General features: G+C 35.9%; 1 protein-coding gene across 6 annotated transcripts; it reads right to left on the bottom strand.

Annotated features, from left to right (window-relative positions):
- Window positions 1-1,221: 1,221 nt before the first annotated feature.
- Window positions 1,222-19,351, bottom strand: yrk (Yes-related kinase). 6 transcript variants are annotated; one of them, XM_058752768.1, is made up of 14 exons: window positions 19,186-19,351; window positions 12,965-12,999; window positions 11,656-11,914; window positions 11,465-11,567; window positions 11,167-11,265; window positions 10,974-11,077; window positions 9,836-9,985; window positions 8,131-8,295; window positions 5,597-5,752; window positions 4,847-5,026; window positions 4,098-4,174; window positions 3,494-3,647; window positions 3,068-3,199; window positions 1,222-2,619 (listed from the first exon to the last, which is right to left on the bottom strand). In XM_058752768.1, exons 3-14 carry the CDS (start codon window positions 11,864-11,866, stop codon window positions 2,411-2,413), a joined length of 1,740 nt encoding a protein of 579 aa, XP_058608751.1. In that variant the 5' UTR covers window positions 11,867-11,914; window positions 12,965-12,999; window positions 19,186-19,351; the 3' UTR covers window positions 1,222-2,410. The 6 variants fall into 6 exon arrangements, with proteins under 6 accessions (XP_058608751.1, XP_058608747.1, XP_058608750.1 ...); XM_058752764.1 differs by lacking the exon at window positions 5,597-5,752 and having other exon boundaries at window positions 11,656-11,917; window positions 19,186-19,349; XM_058752767.1 differs by lacking the exon at window positions 8,131-8,295 and having other exon boundaries at window positions 19,186-19,349.
- Window positions 19,352-19,440: the final 89 nt, after the last annotated feature.

Below are 19,440 nucleotides of genomic sequence, written 5' to 3'. Positions count from 1 at the left end.
CTTTAAAAACTGAATGATGTCCTATAATGATGGAACACAATATATAATGTCCTTGATATGAACTGTGGACCGTGAATAATATAATAGCTGAATCTATTAGACATTGTCAAAGATCACAATCCTATAGTGTCTCTCCTCTGCTCTCCAATAATCAAATTTTCTTCAAATTTTCTTTCATGGTCCAATCTCTTTCAACATTCCCTTTACCATTTAAAAAATTGGACTTCTTCTTTGGCTGTCCTAATAACATTGCACTGTGACTAATTGCAGTTTTATTTGATTGCATTGATGTATTCAGTTGTGCTGCACCTATAGCACGCGGTGGGCCCTCAGAGAACTCATTTGTTGTTTTGATTATATTATTATATAGGCACATACACAATGCTAGTAGTATTTTCATACACAGGTTAGGGAAATTGAGCTTCATATTATGTTGGAACAATACAAAATATTGCACCTCACTGTAAAACAGGTAGATGTTTAAAAAGTATTCAAATAATAAAATAAAATTTCATACAAAAAAAAAAAGAGAGTGAGAGAGAGAAAATCAAATCAATTCGGGAAGAAGTGTTTACTTAATAGATGTGTATTCTAAATAAGAAATAAACAGCCTGAAATCTAAAAACAGATTGTAAGAAGACAAAATCTACCTGCTCCACCACCTATATTCCTTTTTTTTGTAACATCAGATTTTTATAAACAGGGACAAATGCTGAAATGTGCTAGAGATTAATCATCAACACACATCGCCAGGGCTGCAGAGGAACACGCTACCCTGCTGCAGCAAAATGTAGATGCAACACGCTGTTTAATTTATAAACGTAAAACTCAAATCTGCTGCAAGAACAAAGTGCCAGCTCAGTGCAGGTACGGAATGTACCAACATGACTACAAACCCCAGCAGGATAATTAATAAACCAATACAGCATACTAAAAACCCTGCACATCTCCAAGTCTCCACATTACGGTTCTTCTGCCATCTTGTGGACAGCAAAGTGGAGAGCATACGAATGCAGCCGCAAGCAATTGAGCATTTGTCTCTGTCTTTGTGATTCTTTACAGCAGAATTTGGATTCGCCTGTTGAATCAATGATTCTGTTATTTTTCTGTTCAGTATTGAAGCTGCTTTATTGTATAAAGCGCTATATAAACAAAGGCGAGAGCATCCTGCAAAATGTATGATGTGCATGCAAAATAAAAGAAACATGTTAGACACATGGGTTCAGTTCAGTAAGCTCAGTATAATAAAATGGCACAAACATCACATAACTGTAATACACATTCTTCAGTTCAGGGTTACAGTCTATCCCTGTAGAATATCATTGAACCTGAATAAGGGCACAGGTCTGATATCCACTTAAATTATAAACCATATCATTGAGATAAAATGTAAAATACAGTGTAAAATGCAGGAAACAATACAAAACAGTAGTTTTTCTTCTCATTTTAAAGACAGCTCTGAAAAAAAGTCTTTTCTGAATGTCAATACTGTGTCTAGCCACAATAAAGCCCACTATTATACAACAGAACTGCTCTCTAATAAGATAATACAAGATTCTTAGATTCAAAGTTAAACAAAAAGGATTACTAGAAAGCAATAACATTACTAGCTAAGTGAACACGGCCTAGAGAAACAAATGCAAGACTATAGAGACATGTCAAGGCACATCCTGATTAGCTGTGAATTGAGATGTATACACTAATATTTAAAGTTTTTATTTTTGAAAGACTGAATTGTTACATTCAAAAATGCACATTCAGAAGCGGAGTCATATGTAAAAAGAAGGTTCATGTGGACTTGCTCTTGAGCTGGAAGAGCTTTCTCTGTTATTGGAGTTTAGACCTGTATATCACATTAATCACAAAACATACCACCGATTAGATACGTCTGTAAAAAATCCCAGTTATCCAGGTCACTGTTGAATGCCTGGTAGAGATTCTTTTGTTCCACCTGTATATCAGAGCAAAATTTTCTGTTGACTAGAATAACTCCACTAGGCACCCATTAGAGATGACTTGGACACTCAACAAGAGACAGAACATTCAAATACATTGAATAGGTAACTAATTGCTACTGTTTTAATGGAGAGATGAAGCATTAATATGGTGTATTAATATGTGCGGTTGTATTTTAAGTTAAAAAACCAACATTAACATTGATCACTGTATTACTTCAGACTTAAGAAAGTGACCCAATCTTGCTGTTTGAGAGCAGTATCTTGGAAAGTTTTTTTTTTCCAGTTTGAAACACAGAATGAGGAATTGCACTAAAGCATGTTCATTTGGAGCTTGTGATAGCAGGGCCATCGATCAAAATCAGTTTATGGAGGTATTGTGATAGAAAGTAAAGGCAATTGCATCTTTCCTGAAGGATATATTGAACTAATGCACTTAAGTGTATATGCGTCTATCACAGGTTTTCTCCAGGCTGGTACTGGGGTTCAGTAGCAGTAAAGTAGTCCTCCAGGAAGCTCTGCAGGTACTCAAAGGTGTGCCTCTCGTCAGGATCCTTCCGCCAGCACTGCAGCATCAACTCATGCAGAGATGCCGGGCAGCCCTGCGGACAAGGCATTCGATATCCACGCTCCACCTGCTCCAGAACCTCTCTGTTGTTCATCCCTACACAAATTCATACATACAGAAACAACAATAAACTTACTTGTGCAGCAACAGGTGATCCACATGAATAGGGGAAAAAACCCCCACATAAAATAAACCTTTTTTCTATTATTCAACAAATTAAAGTGCTTTCAAACAAACAATGTGCTCAACCTTCAGAAAATTTTGACTGTCAATCACTAAAGGTCGAACTAAATATTAATATTTTATTTTTATTGATTTTTATATGGTTTTTATCTTGTTAACATCAAAACAGTTTTTTATTAATATTAAAATAAATTAAATTAATTATTATTAAAAACATTTAAAAACAAATTAAAATGCCAGTTTTTACATAAAATATTAAAATACAATTTTAAAATAAAAAGTTTATATCTGCATACAAGAGAAAGAAGCAAACAGACAGCGTGTATAAAAGTATAGCCATAGTGGTTCAGTGAAGACACACCTGGGTAAGGCACTCTGCCCTTGGTGATGAGCTCAGTCAATAGGATACCAAAAGACCACACATCCGATTTGATGGTAAATTTACCATAAAGAGCAGCCTCTGGGGCAGTCCACTTTATCGGAAACTTTGCTCCTATAATGCAAGAATCAAGACAATCGGTTCAGCACATTTAGTCATGATTTATGAAAATTACAGATCAAACAGAAAGTGCTGAGATATAGCAGTCCAAAATAGAGTAATGAAAGATGAAAATTGTAGTGCAGTAAAATGAATATTAGAACAAAATGAGCTGGAATGAAATTGAGCAGAGGCCAAGGAAGAGATAAATAACATTTGATGGTATCAAATAAAGGAGGAAACTCTGGCAGATTGTAGAAATATGCTGAGTAGATTGAGATCAAGTTTGGGTCATAGATTGTGAATGACCTTGTCTAGCTGTGTACTCATTGTCCTCGATGAGTCTAGCCAGCCCAAAGTCTGCAATCTTACAGACCAGACCATCTCCAACCAGGATATTGGCAGCTCGCAGGTCTCTGTGGATGTAGTTCATCCGCTCAATATAGGCCATGCCTGCAGCAATCTAGAAGAAATAAAAGCACTTTCATCACCATACTTAAGAAGGGAGATTGATATTAGTTTTAATAAAGTCATGCTCTCAAGATGCTTCTTACAGCTTATCTGAAGGACTGGCACATTTGTTTGAGGCATCTTATGTCTTCTATGGTTTGAAGGTTTTAGGGTGATTGACCCTGTGAAGAACGGCTGTGGTACATGGTTCTCTTATAACCAGTTGTGTACATTTCATGCTAATATAAATCCTGCAGGCTGTATCCTTAATCAATCCGGGATCTGAATATCTACTGTGGCCTTGATTATGACATATTACAAGATTAATTTGTTCAGGAATTGTTCTAAATGAGAAATGGTTCTTGGTTCCAACCTTAACCATTTGTCAACACTTCTGAAGGATTGCCCCAGTAATAATAAATTAAATGTTTTTGCTAGATATTTGTTGACTAAGGAGTCTTACCTGGGCTGCCATATCCACAAGTTGAGGCAATTTTAGATTTCTGCCATCTCCATCTTTCAAGAAGTCCAACAAGCTTCCTAAATCACAAAAGCATCCAGGGAAAAAAATTATATATACACCTTTATATAAATTAATTTATTTAAATTATTCTTGTAATATTTATATAATACAGAAACATACATTATCATTTAAAAATTTGGGGTCAGTAAATTTTTTAAATAAAATAATACTTTTCTGCAAGGATGCATTAAATTGATCAAAAGTGACAGTAAAGACAATTCCGTTTTGAAATAATGCTGTTCTTCTGAACTTTCTATTAATAAAAGAACCCTGAAAAAATTTATCACAGTTTCCACAAAAATATTAAGCATCTAAAACTGTTTTCAACATGGATAACAATAAGAAATGTATCTTCAACCGCAAATCAGCATATTAGAATGATTTCTGAAGTATCATGTGACGCTGAAGACTGGAGTAATGACAGCTAAAAATTCAGCTTTTCTATCACAGAAATAAATTACATTTTAAGTTACATTCAAATAGACGATAGTTATTTTAAATTGATATAATATTTTTAAAAATTACTGGTTTTGCTGTATTTTTGATCAAGCAAATGCAGCTTTGATGAGCATAAGAGACTTTTAAAAACATTAAAAAAATTTTACCAACCACAAACCTTTGAATGCTAATGCATATAAACATTTTGGCTTTGTATTCACTCAAGATGACATTTCTATAATTGTCCATACCTTGACTCATGAACTCAGTGATGATGTAGATGGGCTCCTCAGACACCACAGCATACAGCTGTACCAGTTTATCATGACGGAGCCTCTTCATGATCTGGGCCTCATCCAGGAAGGCCTCTGGAGACATGGTGCCTGGCTTCAGGGTCTTCACTGCAACTTTAGTTGTGCCATTCCACATGCCTACACATTGAAATAGTGTCAGACACAGTTGGGAGAGCCATTCGAACATGGAAAAGTTTAAGGGACGAAAGAATGGGATAAAGAGAAACAGATGGAAAATGGCCACACACCAAAGCAACAGGAAGCTGGGATTGCTGCAGACAACACAACACTCAGCTCCAGGGAAAGAGCTGAACTTTTTTTTTTTATTTATTTGAATGTGCTGTTGCATTTTTAATGTCACAATGAACATTTACACAGTGCTAAAATGCTATTGAGGTTTAGCTGACGTACTGTAGCACTATATTGGGTATTAGCTGACAGTTCAGATCCATAGACTGATGCTTGGCAAAGCAGGGTCAATCACAGCATTTTGAATGTTCAGCATTGTGAACGGCCCACAAACCTTTTCTTATTCTCTTGTCATTATGACTGCATTGACCAAATTTTAGAAAACATATTGATTGAAACAGACATAGGAAAACATGCTAAAGTGGCGAAGAAAGCCGGTGCGCCTTTGGAAACACTGGCTGTAGCATTAGCAAATCCTGACATGGAGATCGACACTGGGTATCATCGTATCCTTCTCACCCATCCAGACGTCGCCAAAACAACCCTGACCCAACTTCCTGTTGAGCTGCAATGTTTCCCGGGTGATCTCCCAGGCATCCCGCCCTAAACCCATCGTTTGGGGCGTGGCATTTGGACAGGCTTTAGTCAAGTAGCAACATAAACCATCATTACTACCTGTTGAGGGTGTTGAAAGAGAGAAAGAGGGAGGGGGGACGGAAAAGGAGGGAAACAGGGTGGCATGCAATGTTAGAAGGACCAGAGGGAGAGAACAAAAACAGCACAGCCTTTATGTTATATCCCTGACCTCCAATCTTTCATCTTCAGCACCTTGCAAAATAGTTTGGACCTCTTTTCGCAGTTTACTACAATGCAAGTTTTTCAAAACATATTATTGTAAAATTTTAACGATTTTTTTTCTAATAAACAAACACGACAATTGCCTTATAATGAGAGAATCATTTAGAGATATTAAACCAAAAATGAAAAAAATTATGTATATGTATATATATATATATATATATATATATATATATATATATATATATATATATATATATATATGGTAACACTTTACAATAAGGTGTCATTTGTTAACATTAGTTGATGTATTAACTAACATGAACAAACAATGAACAATGCATTTATTACACTATTTATTAATCTTTGTTAATGTTAGTTAGTGAAAATACAGTTGTTCATTGTTTATTCATGTTAGTTCACAGCGCATTAACTAATGTTAACAAACACAACTTGTGATTTTAATAATGCATTAGTAAATGCTGAAATGAACATTAACTAAGATTAATAAATGCTGTAGAAGTATTGTTCATTCTTACTTCATGTTTACTAATGTTGCTAACTAATGAACCTTATTGTAAATATATATATATATATATATATACATACATACATACACACACACACACACACATATACATACGTGACCCTGGACCACAAAATTGAGATTTATTCATCATCTGAAAGCTGAATAAGCTTTCCACTGATGTATGGTTTGTTAGGATCAGACAATATTTGGCCGAGATACAACTATTTGAAAATCTGGAATCTGAGGGTGCAAAAAAATCTAAATATTGACAAAATCGCCTTTAAAGTTGTCCAAATGAAGTTCTTAGCAATGCATATTACTAATCAAAAATGAAGTTTTGATATATTTACAGTAAGAAATTTACAAAATATCTTCATGGAACATGATCTTCACTTAATATCCTAATGATTTTTGGCATAAAAGAAAAATCGATAATGTTGACCCATTGCTATTTGGCTATTGCTACAAATATACCCCAGCGACTTAAGACTGGTTTTGTGGTCCAGGGTCACACGCACACACACACACACACACACACACATACACATACACACACACACACACACATATATATTTATTTATTTATTTTTTTTAACCCTCATGTCATTCCAAACTTATATGACTTTCTTTCTTCGGTGGAACAAAGACATTAAGATTTTTTTTTTTTTATACAAAAAAAAACAAAAATCCATACAATATAAGTCAAGGGTAACCAAAACATTCCTGTGATATACCGGTAGACACAATTAATCAGTAGAAATTTGTCAACCTGAAAAGATTTTTGACTATCATCTCTACTGCTTTACACACTCACGTGATGATGCTGTGCTACGTGGTCATGAAAACTTATCGTTTGCATGGAATTGATGTTTAAAAACAAGTGATTTTAAGCCATTGAAACACAAACAGCAGCAAAAGAGAACTCATTTTGCTATATGCGCACGCTGTCTGAAAGACAAAAAAGAAAACACGTGTAACAGTATATTGGATCCAGGTAGCTCTTAAAGTGACAGCAGTCTAATATTCCTGCTGTCTGTCATTCATGTTAATCAAACAACAAATGGGAGAAAATCTCTCACTGCTCTTGACTAAATCAATTTTGTAACTTTAAGAAGAAATGTATTTAATTTATATAGTGAAGAATATGCTGTGTTTTTATGCATTTGATTACTTTATACAATGTGTAGCATTTCTTATTTATTCTACTGTAGTTTTTTTGTCCTATTGCTTGTAATTAGTTTCTCATGTAATCACTGACTGTTTACTTGTCTTCAGTGAGCTTGAGTTATTTTTAAAAAAAATTTAGGATAGTATTAGCTGTTTTGTGATATTGACACTGGTGACAAGAATTATGAAATTTCTATGGTATCAAAGATTTTGATATCATAAAGACCTTATTTAAAGCAAAAATAACTATATTGTGATATATATCGTCAACGTGAAATAAAATTACTCATATCGTGATATAAGATTTTGATCATATTGCCCTCCCCTTCAACATTCTTTAAAATATCTTTTGTGTTTCGCAGGAGAAATAAAGTCAATCATGTTACGACATGAGAGCAACAATGTAAACGATGACAGAATTGTAATTTTTGGATGAACTAGCTTTTTAAAAAAATGTAATATAATTGCAAGGCTCTGTACCACAGGCAGGATGGGCAAGGCGTGCGAGTTTTGTTCCCTCCTTCCTGCAACATGTTCCCATGCTTTTAGTGGTTCCTACCCATCCACACTTCACCAAACTGGCCATTGCCCAGTTTCTTAATGAGCTGAAGTGACTCCCTGGGAATCTCCCAAACATCCTTAGTCTTCACTGACAGGTCAGCCAGCTTAGGCATGCCCCGCCTACAGCTGCCAATCAAACGGCAGCACAGCCCTGCTGCACGCTCTAAAGAACAGAGTACGGAGAAAAGACGGACACAGATAGAAACGAGAGGAGACAGATGCAAAGAAGACACAAACAGCAGGCTATAAAAACAAACATTTACAAATACACAAAATGCTGTCCAAATCAGATTAAAGAAGCACTCACAAGCACACATATGCATGAAAAACCTAAATGATACATGTTCACTCAGCAGAGGGCGACAGAGATCACTGACAGTCAGTGGCTGTAGCTGCATGTCAGACTGTGTGGCTGGGTTGAGTTATGCTAAAGGATGTGTTAAATCATGTAAAGTATTATTTTATAATATAGTAATTATAATTCTAGAAAATATAATAATAATATTTATTATTGTAGTATAAAGACCAGATGGATTAATCAGCTCATATCAACACTCATTGTGTTAACATCAATTTGTGATAGTGTTTTTACTGTCTACACTACTATTTAAAAGTTCGGGTCTGTAAGATTTTTTAATGTCTTTGAAAGAAGTCTGTTATGCTCACCAAGGCTGTATTTATTTGGTCACAAATACAGTAAAATTGTGAAATATTATTATAATTTAATGTATTATTATTTGAATATATTTGAATATCAAATTTATTCTTGACATGGCAAGGCTGAATTTTCAGCATCATTAATCCAGTCTTCAGTGCCACATGACACTTCAGAAATCCTAACATGATGAGTTGGTGCTCAAGCAACAGTTGTACTGCCTAATATCTTTATGGAAAACATGATACATTTTTCAGTACTATTAGATGAACAGAAAGTTCAAAACAACAGCATTTTGTTTGAAACGGAAATATTTTGAAACATCATAAATGTCTTTACTGTCACTTTTGTTTAATTCAGTGTCTTACTGATCAGAAACTTCTGAACGATAGTGTATGCTAGTGTTCAGTCTAACTTATTAGTTAGGGATCAGCACCACTCCAGTTCATTTCAATTAAAGCAGCACATTGGTCAAATTTAGATAAGTAAATTCAATATGTAGAGTAGAAACTAAGGGAAAATTGTTTAGCATTTAAAACTGAAAGTAATTGTTCTGTGGTAATGGTTTGCCCCATATTTGGGGTGGTAGGTGGCCCAATTTTAGTTTTACAGTTGAAGTGGTCTATCTGAGAGGATCTCTGTATATTCATGAGAGTATATGTGCATGTGGGTGTGTGTGTGTGTGTGTGTGTGACTAGATTCAACAATAACAGTGAAACAGGAAGGCTGATAGCACCAGACTGACAGGTTGAGTAGGAGGACAGTTCACGAACAGAACTGATACAAATAATGCACTCAGCCGAAGCAGAGAAGTCATTTGGGCAACAAAAGAGGAAATGAAGATGGGCACAAATAAACTGACCTGCTGATCACTTTATTCGCAGTAAATATCAACACGCCACAGATACAGAGCCACTAAACAGTGCTTCCTTCTGAGGAAATTCTTTAATATAGACAAAATCTCTATTTAAAAAAACTTTGAAATGTACTGTCATGCATTTTGAAATCACAGTATGTTAAGGGTGAGGTGTGCATGTATTGCACTGACCTGTATAATGCCCCACCAGCTCCTGGACGGTATCAAACTGTGTCCTTGTTGTGATGTAATAACCGCCATTGTCCAGCTTCCTAATTTTATAGTGCTTGACATGATCGCCCTTCGCATCATCCCAGTCTCTGATTGACAAAGAGTATGCTCCTAAAGAGGGGATGAAAAGATGCTCTCAAATTTGTTGGTGAGATGAAATCAATGGATTTAAAAGCAATTTTATTAATAAACAATATGAGAAAGAATAAACAAATTTCTTTTCAGTCAGCACTAAACAACTGCACTGGCATTTAGGTATTGTTGTGCCATCTTGTTTCGACTTCTCGTTCTGGGTTTCTATTGAAATAAACTGCATTACAGAACCTCCATTATTATTCTACAGTATCGAGCATCATTATTGTACAGGATCTTTGCATGTTTCCTATTGTTGTACTTTCTGAATGGCACTGTAAGGGAAATAGTGTCAACTAGATGTTTTTCTGTGCACTAACAGGAGGCTATAAATGTTAATTCAAGGGATTAATTAAATATATTTAACAGTTCATTTTAAAACACTGCTGACACGTTCATTTACTGTTCAAAAGTTGGGGTCGGCAAGTCCTTTTTAAAGATTTATTTTGAAATAATTCTCTTATGCTCACTAAGTCTGCATTTGTTTGAGCAAAAATACAGTAAAAACAGCAATATTGAGAAATATTATTACAATTTAATATGGCTGTTTTCTATTAAATTTTTGTTTATTATTAATTATATTAAATATAATAAATTATTCTCTGAATATAAAGTTCAAAAGAATTTATTTATTTGAAACAGAAACCTTTTGTAACAATGTAGAAAGTCTGTACAGTTACTTTTGATCAATTTAATATATCCTTACTGAGTAAAAGCATTCATTCAAAGCATTTAAGGTAGCATTTATGCACATATATTTCCCATTTACACAAACTGCTGAAACCAATAATTGCACAAATATTTTTACGTGTTAACATGTTAGCTACAAAAAATGAGATTAATCACAATACTACATAACATCACATATATTATTCGATTTCACAGTCTCTACTGAATGCAAAATGTAAATGTAAATGTAAATGTATGTATATATATATATATATACTGATAAATTAAAATCATTTACCTTTTGTTGTCTCACTCTCTCGTATTAAGAATGTCCCTCTAGGATTGTTCTGCGCTAACAACTGTCGTTCTGCATCCTTCCGGCCCATCTTCCCAAAATACCACCTGCATGGACAAACAGCAATAATGTACTTTAAAGCTGGCATATAATGTCATTATAAATTCCTGAAATAGCATGTTCACATGTAACTCACTCCTCAGCTTGTATGGAGTCCACAGGGGCCACATAGTTACTAGGAATGTACCCAGACTTCCCTGTGTCCAGAGAACGAGCCTCCCACCAGTCACCCTCGCTGTGGAGGGACAGGGGACAGAGAAAGAAATATCAAAAAGTGGTACAAACAAATGAGAAGAAAGGAAATGAGACAGAAAGAGGGACAAGGGGAACAACAGAGAGAGAAGCAAGGCAAAAAAGGAAGAAATGTCTGGTATTTGTGGTTTATTTGTGGTTTTAAAAGACTGTGTGAATCTTATGTCCTGCTTTGAACTCACGTATTGTTGATAATATGGAACTTTTCTCCTTTCTGGAAACTCAGGTCATCCTCTGTACGTGCATCATAGTCATAAAGCGCTATAAAGAGCGTTACACCACCTCCTGAACAAACACACAAACATAATTGGTTTAAGGGAAGTAACTACTCTGTATCTGTGTGTCATGAAAATCAACACACACTTTTACACACCTGTGATGGGGGCTGGGCGGGACGTGTTGAAATTGCATGAGGGAGCAGGGTTGGAAAAATCATTAAAGTTAGGGATCATCCCAGGGTTAAAAGTGGGATCGGCGATGTAACGGGAGGGTTCTGATGCCTGGGTCCCATTGCCTGTGTCACACGAGTTGGGACTCGACACAGCTTTACTGGCCTTCCTCTGCTTACAGCAAGCACAGCCCATAATATTCGATATTTTTAAAGCACACAGCTCATCACCCTGGAAACAGAGCTTCTTCCCATAGGAACAAGATAAAGAGGAATTAATTAGATACAGTATTATCTAGTAGGTTACTTGATATTTAATGCAATGACATTGGTTTTAAGGTGTGACTTAAGTTAGGACTGCACGATTTGATAAAAAAAGTTTGAGATTATCTATCCATCCATCCATCCATCCATCCATCCATATATATATATATACACACACCTAAAGTAAAGTAAAGAAGCATTAAACATTTATTACTTGTAATAGTGTAATATTTTACTGTAAAATAAAACACTGAATATTTTATAATAATAATTTCTGTAATAGCTGTAAAATTGAAATACTAATATTTTAGACTTAATTTCTTTGCTTTCAAACATTCTTTTAAACCATCAAGTTTTTACGTCAGTGAACAACCACAGGGAGGCCTTAAAGCTTCTCTTTTGCTGACAATAGCCGGTTTATAAGCACTTCTCAAAAAAAGTTTAGGAAGATGATTGGTGCATGCTGTGTTGCGCTAAATTTATGCTATCCACCTTATTTTTCAAAGCAGAAGTAAGCTGTTTTCTGTGAATGTGTGAGACTTCCAGGTCATTAGCCGCCGTAGAGAAATAACGAGAATAATAACAAAGTACAGTAAAACTGTTTGCACTACAAATCAGTGTGTTCATAGTTAAGACAATACATTAAATTAATATGGTAAGACACACCAATTTGCAATATCAAGCTGTTTAGTACAGCTGAAAATAGCTGGAAGCAGATGACACCGGAAGCCAGAAACATTAGATATACAAATAGCGTGTAACATAACACAGTGCTGCGCTACACTATAAAACACACAGCACATTTATTTAATTTGCGATTAGATAACCACACTAAGTCATATCACAATTTAATTTTTATTTTGAATCGTGAAGCCCTAGCTTGAGTGTTCAAATTGATTTTGGGGTCTCTGTATGGTAATGGTGATGTTTATGTTATGACATGAGTTTGTCAATGTTGAGAAGGTTTTCTTCTATGTTTCTCGCAGTGGTCGATATGTAAATGTAATGAATGAACTGTGGGAGCTCTCACCAGATCCACACATCAGCTTTCAACACACCATCTTCCTGGGGAGAAAGAGAAAGATAGAGAGAGCAGGAAAAAGAAAAACACAATGCATTTATATAAGTAACAGACAGTGAGAAAGTGAAATGACTTTATATTTTGTAACTTAACACTCTTTAGCATTACTTCCTTTTTCTTTCCAGTCTAGAGAAAGGGAAGTTCTCAGTTAAAATTCCCCTTGAAAATGTACGTGTGTGCGCAATGTCCACTCTTTCGCTGTATAAAGCTATGTCCTGTATTTCTATCAGACTGACCATCAGTGGATCAACAGGATGCCAGTTTTGCGAGTGTTTCCTGTCCGGCCCACTAAAGCCTCCCCCCCATTTCCTGCTGAGAGGGGAGAGGGTCCAGCTGCAAAGGGGCAACACACTAACAACACATACTGCTCCACCCCTCGGACAATCTGTCCAATCTATGCTTTTCTCTCTGCCTCATGAAAATATTCCAAACTTACTCTAAAATACACATAAACATCCCATCAGAAGATATCACAATGCAGACACACACTTGCAAACGTGACACAGACGTCACGCTTACCAAATCAACAATCATCACAAGCTTTTATTTCAATAGGTGTGTATCATTTTTGCTGGAGAAAACAATACAGAACTGTTCACCACCCATGCTTATTGTTTCCATTTTTATCATGTCTCTTCAAGAATTTCCCATGATTCCACAAGCCTGTTGTCCCATTCATATCTTCAGCCTATCTATGTGCAGAATTACAATGAATAAATTATAAGTGATGATAAAGAACACATCAAATAAAAACAACAGCTTGTGTTCTTATCTTATTTTTTGTTCAGATAATCATGTGTAATTCAGTCTGCACTGATGCAATAGTCTAGAAACAGAAAAAGTGAGCACTGAAAAAGTCCTGACCACTTTTTAAATTCAGTGTTTGTTAGAAATGACTGAACAAATAATGGTTTGATTAAACAGCTGACCACAAAAGAGAATAGTTGTTGACACAAGTCAATAAAAGCAAATGGGTACATGTGCAAGTAATGAAAAGCAGCTCCTGTTTATAGAGTTTTCTTTAGGTTTTGAGAACTGGAAATACAGGGAGAGCAGGCTGGGTGAGAGAAACGAGGAAAGTTTCAGAGACTGCATCGAGTGCAGAAAAAAATCATAACATCCTAAACTTATCAATAATCAAGTCAAACTTAAAAACACGTTTTCATTGGTTTCTATACTTATAAGCCAAATAAGCTATAGAGATGCACTTCATGGTTTTAGATTTTTTTTTAGATTGGTCTACGGTCTCTTTCATATCACAAAAGGTCTCAGAGGAAATATTGCTCAAAGTTATCTCTTTCAGATATCAGGAGACTTAATGAAGTTTTAAGCTGTCTTTTATTCAAGTGTCAACGTGGTCATTGCTAAAATTCACAAATAAAAATAGACAAGTTGTTGACATTCAGTATGAGTATAGACCTATGAAATCAATGCGGGTATAGCAAGTTCATTTGAAGGAATTAAAGAAATGTTTGAATTCATATGAAAATCTCCAAAATTTTGGCTTAAATTTGGTTCAGATGCTTTCTTTGAACCAGAGTTCAATTACACCCCTCTTGTCTGTCTCTACATTTCACTTTTTTGACTGAATTATGGTACGTTTGCACCATCCACCTGACTAAAAAATTGTGCAATTGTACCTTTAGGGTACAACCAGGACAGTACCCTCCAAGGGATATCTTTGAATCTTTATGTACCCCTAAAAGGTTTAAAGAAGTACTTAAGGGTATATTACCACTCTAAGGTACTAATATACAAATTTTAGAATCAGATAAAGTACAGAGTTGTACAGACAAGCTGTTGTACTCCTAAATGTCATTTCATCACATTCTTTTCTGATAGTGTACCACTATGAGTACTAGCGGTAACTGTTTACCACAGTAGCTAGGTAAAGGTTTAAGAGCAACTATTATTGAAGAATTTCTCTCTTTACCACCACACCACAGACAGAATGGCGCTTGAGCTTATCTGCCGCAGGTGCATAACAACAGATGCAAAGAATGCGATATGCTTTCCAAGGGCCGAGACAAGCAGCCATGAGAAATGCACAATAATAAATTGCAAATTATATGTCTGTCATCAATAGATTGGTTTCATTCCAGTTGGAAACTGCAATATAGGTCACATGAACCATTTCTAGCTTTGATAATCACTTTTTTTTTAATCAAATGGACACGGGTTCGCCCCACAAACTATAGTGTGAAGCTGGCCTTCATTGCAAACTTTGGTATCTTCTGTGCCCAGATGCTGTTAAGGTCTGCATTAGATTACTGGGGTCTTTTTCTCAGGAGAGATATCTGACTTTAGCAAAAGCCTCAATTTACTCTCTGTTTGATCTCAGTGCTGTTTAAGAGAAACAATCAAGATTAAAAAAGAGGAAGCCAAATGACATCTCTTCTCTTATAATATACACTCCTTTCGATGGAAGCCATTTTAACAGAAGATAAAAGACGAGTCTACTTCTAGCGTCTAAATATATTGTAGACCAGCGAAAACAGACACCACACTTTTTTCTAAAAGAGGTTTGACACGTACACATGCGTTAGCACCATCAGTCACACAACTAAAAAAAATGTAATGTAGTGACAAAGTCTTGTTATCCAACAACAAAAAAACGCAGATACAGTTGAAAACGAGGACCTTTAAAACCTTTTAAAAGTATTTTAAACACACTACAGTCCAAAAATTATTTTAGGTAAGTAGATGAAAAAATATATAACTACAGAATAAACTACACAAAGAAATGAAGACCACTGATCAAACAATAAGGGTCTAAGTTGTTTTAGACTTGGAAGGTTATGAAAACTTCAATAATGTAAAAGCACCCAGGCCTGCACACTGGCAAACTCAATATGTGTCAAAATGTCAGCGCCCTCTCACATTCTCACCAACCGTAGCATTTACAGCTGTGTCGATAAGAGGAAGTTGCATTTGAGGGTTTGAGGGCTTACCAACAGCAAATGCAGAAGACCATTTAGTTTGTCACCAGAGCAAAGCCCCTAATCAGATCACAACTGAAACAAACCTCATGAGCATGAATTCAGGTCGTGTGATGAGTGTTGCATCACCTTTCTGAATTCTAGATGGAGCGAGATGCTTCACCCACAGGCCGATAGATTACTATGAATATACCTGCATGGGAAAGTGGAAGGAAGATGGTAAGAAACTGCGGCTGGACAAAGATGTTCAGCAATAATGGAGGCTACTGTAAATGATGAAATTCATCGGTTGTTACCCCCTCGCACTGACACCCTGCAACATACTGGAACCTCAGTCACAAACACTTGGACACACCTTTCCTGTAAAGTTTTAAGTGGACAAGATAACGCTTGTTGAATTTCTTAATCGAAGAAAAACAAAAATGTCAAAAAAAAAATGCTGAAGTGTATGTGTTACTGCTGGGCTAATGCATAATATATCAGTAATACATCAGTTAACAGCTGATATTACAAATTATTATTAATTTATTCATATCAGTCGATATTAGACGTTTAACTGAACACGCTCATTTCCTCTATTGTTACTTTTAGATAACTTTTGCCATTAAACACACTCTTAAAGTTAATCATTACTCTCATAATTAATAATTAACAGTGTTAAACGTAAACTTTTGCAGATTTCAAAATGAATATCCAGTTTTCATACTGTATATTATAAACATCGTAATGTCTGAATTCACTTTTAGCATTTTAAATGATTTTCAGTGTATTGCACTCAATTTATTTAGACGATATAGCAAAGCATTTTCAACCATTCTTATGTCTGTAATATAAAAAATAATTTAATTTTTAATTAAATTCTTTGCTATAAAACATGCTGTAACAGCATTGTGTACATCTTCACTTTTTGACTCTATTTCCGCTTTTTTGAGACCTAATTTTCTCAGAATTGCCTCTAACAAAAACAGATACTTAACTAATGCTAACTAACTTTCACATGCAACCAAAACATGTCATACAAAAAATGTGTCAAAATACATATAAACACATGCATAAACTATACATATACATACAATTCTGTAGTTTTATTCTGAAAAGAATGACCACTAAAATTCATGGGCCTGAGCGAGCATCTTAATTGTTGGGCCCAAACTTTTTTAGGCCTAATAAGTACACTACAGGTTGCCCCACACAAAAGGCTTTAGTTTTACCATATTTTTTTCTTTATTTCTTTTCTTGCATCTCCTTCATTCTTTGCTTTCCCTTTCCCCACCTCCCCTACTCTTATGGAGAGGAAGTTCCCTCCCCCTTCCAACAGGAAGTCTTGTGTGCGTGGAACTGGAATGATAGGACACCGGGAAACAAGCTGTCACACTGCAATCCTCTCTCTCTCACACACACACACACACACACACACACACACACACACACACACACACACACACACACACACACACACACATTCATATACACAAAAACTTTCATGGAAACACTCGAACAAATAAATAACTGTCATACACACAGTGCAAGCAAGTAGACAAACATGAGCCTCTAGACAAACGTATCCAGTAGACACACATACAGTACAAGACCAAAATTACAGAGAAACTAAGAGATGAAGCCGTAAAGAGGGCGAGAGAGCGAAGACAATAGCAAAGTGTATCCTGGGAACAGTAAGTCAGGTGTCACAAACACAGCTACTTCCTTTTTCCACATGATGTCAATTTCCTCCAGAGTGAGATTCCACAATCAGGCCTTTCATGAACAGCCAGTATTTTAGACTTGATGCTTTTGAAAAACAAAATATTTGTACTTTTTTCTTTGAAAACTCAATCGATTCTTTCTAATGAAACCAATTGTGGATTGTCTTCATTTTTCCACTATATGGAAGGTTGTGAAATTCATCTGATTGAACTGAAATAATGTCAGACAGACACTAATACACAAGAAACCTTTGCAAACAACGCAATTGAGCACATTTTATTATCTTATTGTAACAATCATCCCGCACGAAAACATCAGGTGACGCCATCAGTACTGAGCTATTCACAAAAGAACTAAAATGTGTAACAGAGTTTAACTTGGCCAGTTTTACCATGTTGCATTTTAGACAATTTTACCGGACAGCCGCACCCACTTCCTCCCATAGCGCCAGGGGAGAGCAGCCAGGAAGTGACCTTGTACAGAACAGGAAGTGATGAAGCCTATGGCCTAATCTAGTCCTAGAGACATTCCATTCTGTTTTTCGCTCTAGGACAAACTTACTGCTATTTGATTCAATTTGATTTAAACTACATAAAAATTTGAAATGACAGTTTCACTTATTACGAAAAGGCTTCAATAGCAAAAGCGCTCATGATTCCCATCATCAGTCCAGTATTTCCTTTGCTATTTCACTTTAGATTGCCAAACTGTAGAGGAAGGTGCCTGATATAGTCCTCGACATACACCAAAATTAACAAATGAACCAAAGAATCAAAATGATAGAAACGGTTCAACACTCACAGTAAGAAAACAAAAAACAAAAAAACAATACAAGGAAAAACTAGGCAGAAAAGCAGCCAATATTAATAGATGAATGGCACATACATCTAGATATAGCATCAGAGACAGAAACTCTGAAACCACAGCAGCAAACTTCTCATTTTTGTGTTCTCATTATCATCATCTAATCTGGTTCATTCACACAGCTTTAGCAGATGCAAATTGGCTGCATAATGCAAACAGCAAAAGCTGAATAAAGAATTCAAAGCACTGCAAAGAAACTTCAATGCACCTGCTGCCGATTCCTTTGCTCATCCAACTCATTTAAAGGTTTCAGATTATCTCAGCTCTCACTTTCACCCCTCACAGTTTGTCTTGACCTTCTTTGCCTCTCACTTGTGTAGACAGAGTAGTCAACAGACTCCCTAGGGGAACTAACAGCTTCCCCATCTAACCCAGTTTAACCATTCACTGCACTCTTGAAAATGATTTACAGTTAATTCCTGCTAATTAATATAATGTACACACACACTCACACAAATTAAACAACTTAAACCTTAAATGCATCACTAAACAAAGCGTTTATTCCCGCTGGATGTCACTAAACAAGTTCATTTCTCATAGACTCTCGCATATGAACCTGCCACTGACATTTTAAGTAAAGCCTACTTATTTCACATCAATTTCTTATTAACAAAAGTAACTGTTAGTGAGTAAAATGCGTAAGCAAGAGTACATCATTCCTACCTTTATGAATGTCTAACACGCTGGCAGTGACAGGGGTGGATCAGGCACAAACACAGGAGTCGGTGCGGCGCTCAGCCGGCCGCGGATGCGCTCGCTCGAGTCGCGCGGTGTCCGGAAGCGCTGTATTCCGCGCGCACTCTGCGCCAGGCGAAGCGCGAGCGACTCCTCCTCCTACTTCTACATATTCAAGTTATTTCCGGGAAATTATATTTGTTTGCTGAATGCTTCACACGGTACTGAGGTTTTAGCACCTAA

This window comes from Onychostoma macrolepis, chromosome 19 (assembly GCF_012432095.1).
Source record: "Onychostoma macrolepis isolate SWU-2019 chromosome 19, ASM1243209v1, whole genome shotgun sequence".
Lineage (NCBI taxonomy): Eukaryota > Metazoa > Chordata > Actinopteri > Cypriniformes > Cyprinidae > Onychostoma > Onychostoma macrolepis.
The sequence above is the reverse complement of the archived record's forward strand: the minus strand, read 5'-3'. Positions and strand labels throughout refer to the sequence as shown.

Excerpts from the sequence above, each read along its gene's own strand:
- yrk (XM_058752768.1), bottom strand. The coding sequence starts at position 11,866 with ATGGGCTGTGCTTGCTGTAAGCAGAGGAAGGCCAGTAAAGCTGTGTCG. Across the intron at positions 11,266-11,464 it reads TTCCATATTATCAACAATAC|CGAGGGTGACTGGTGGGAGG; the intron begins GTGAGTTCAAAG and ends GTCCCTCCACAG. Across the intron at positions 9,986-10,973 it reads AGAGAGTGAGACAACAAAAG|GAGCATACTCTTTGTCAATC; the intron begins GTAAATGATTTT and ends TCCCCTCTTTAG.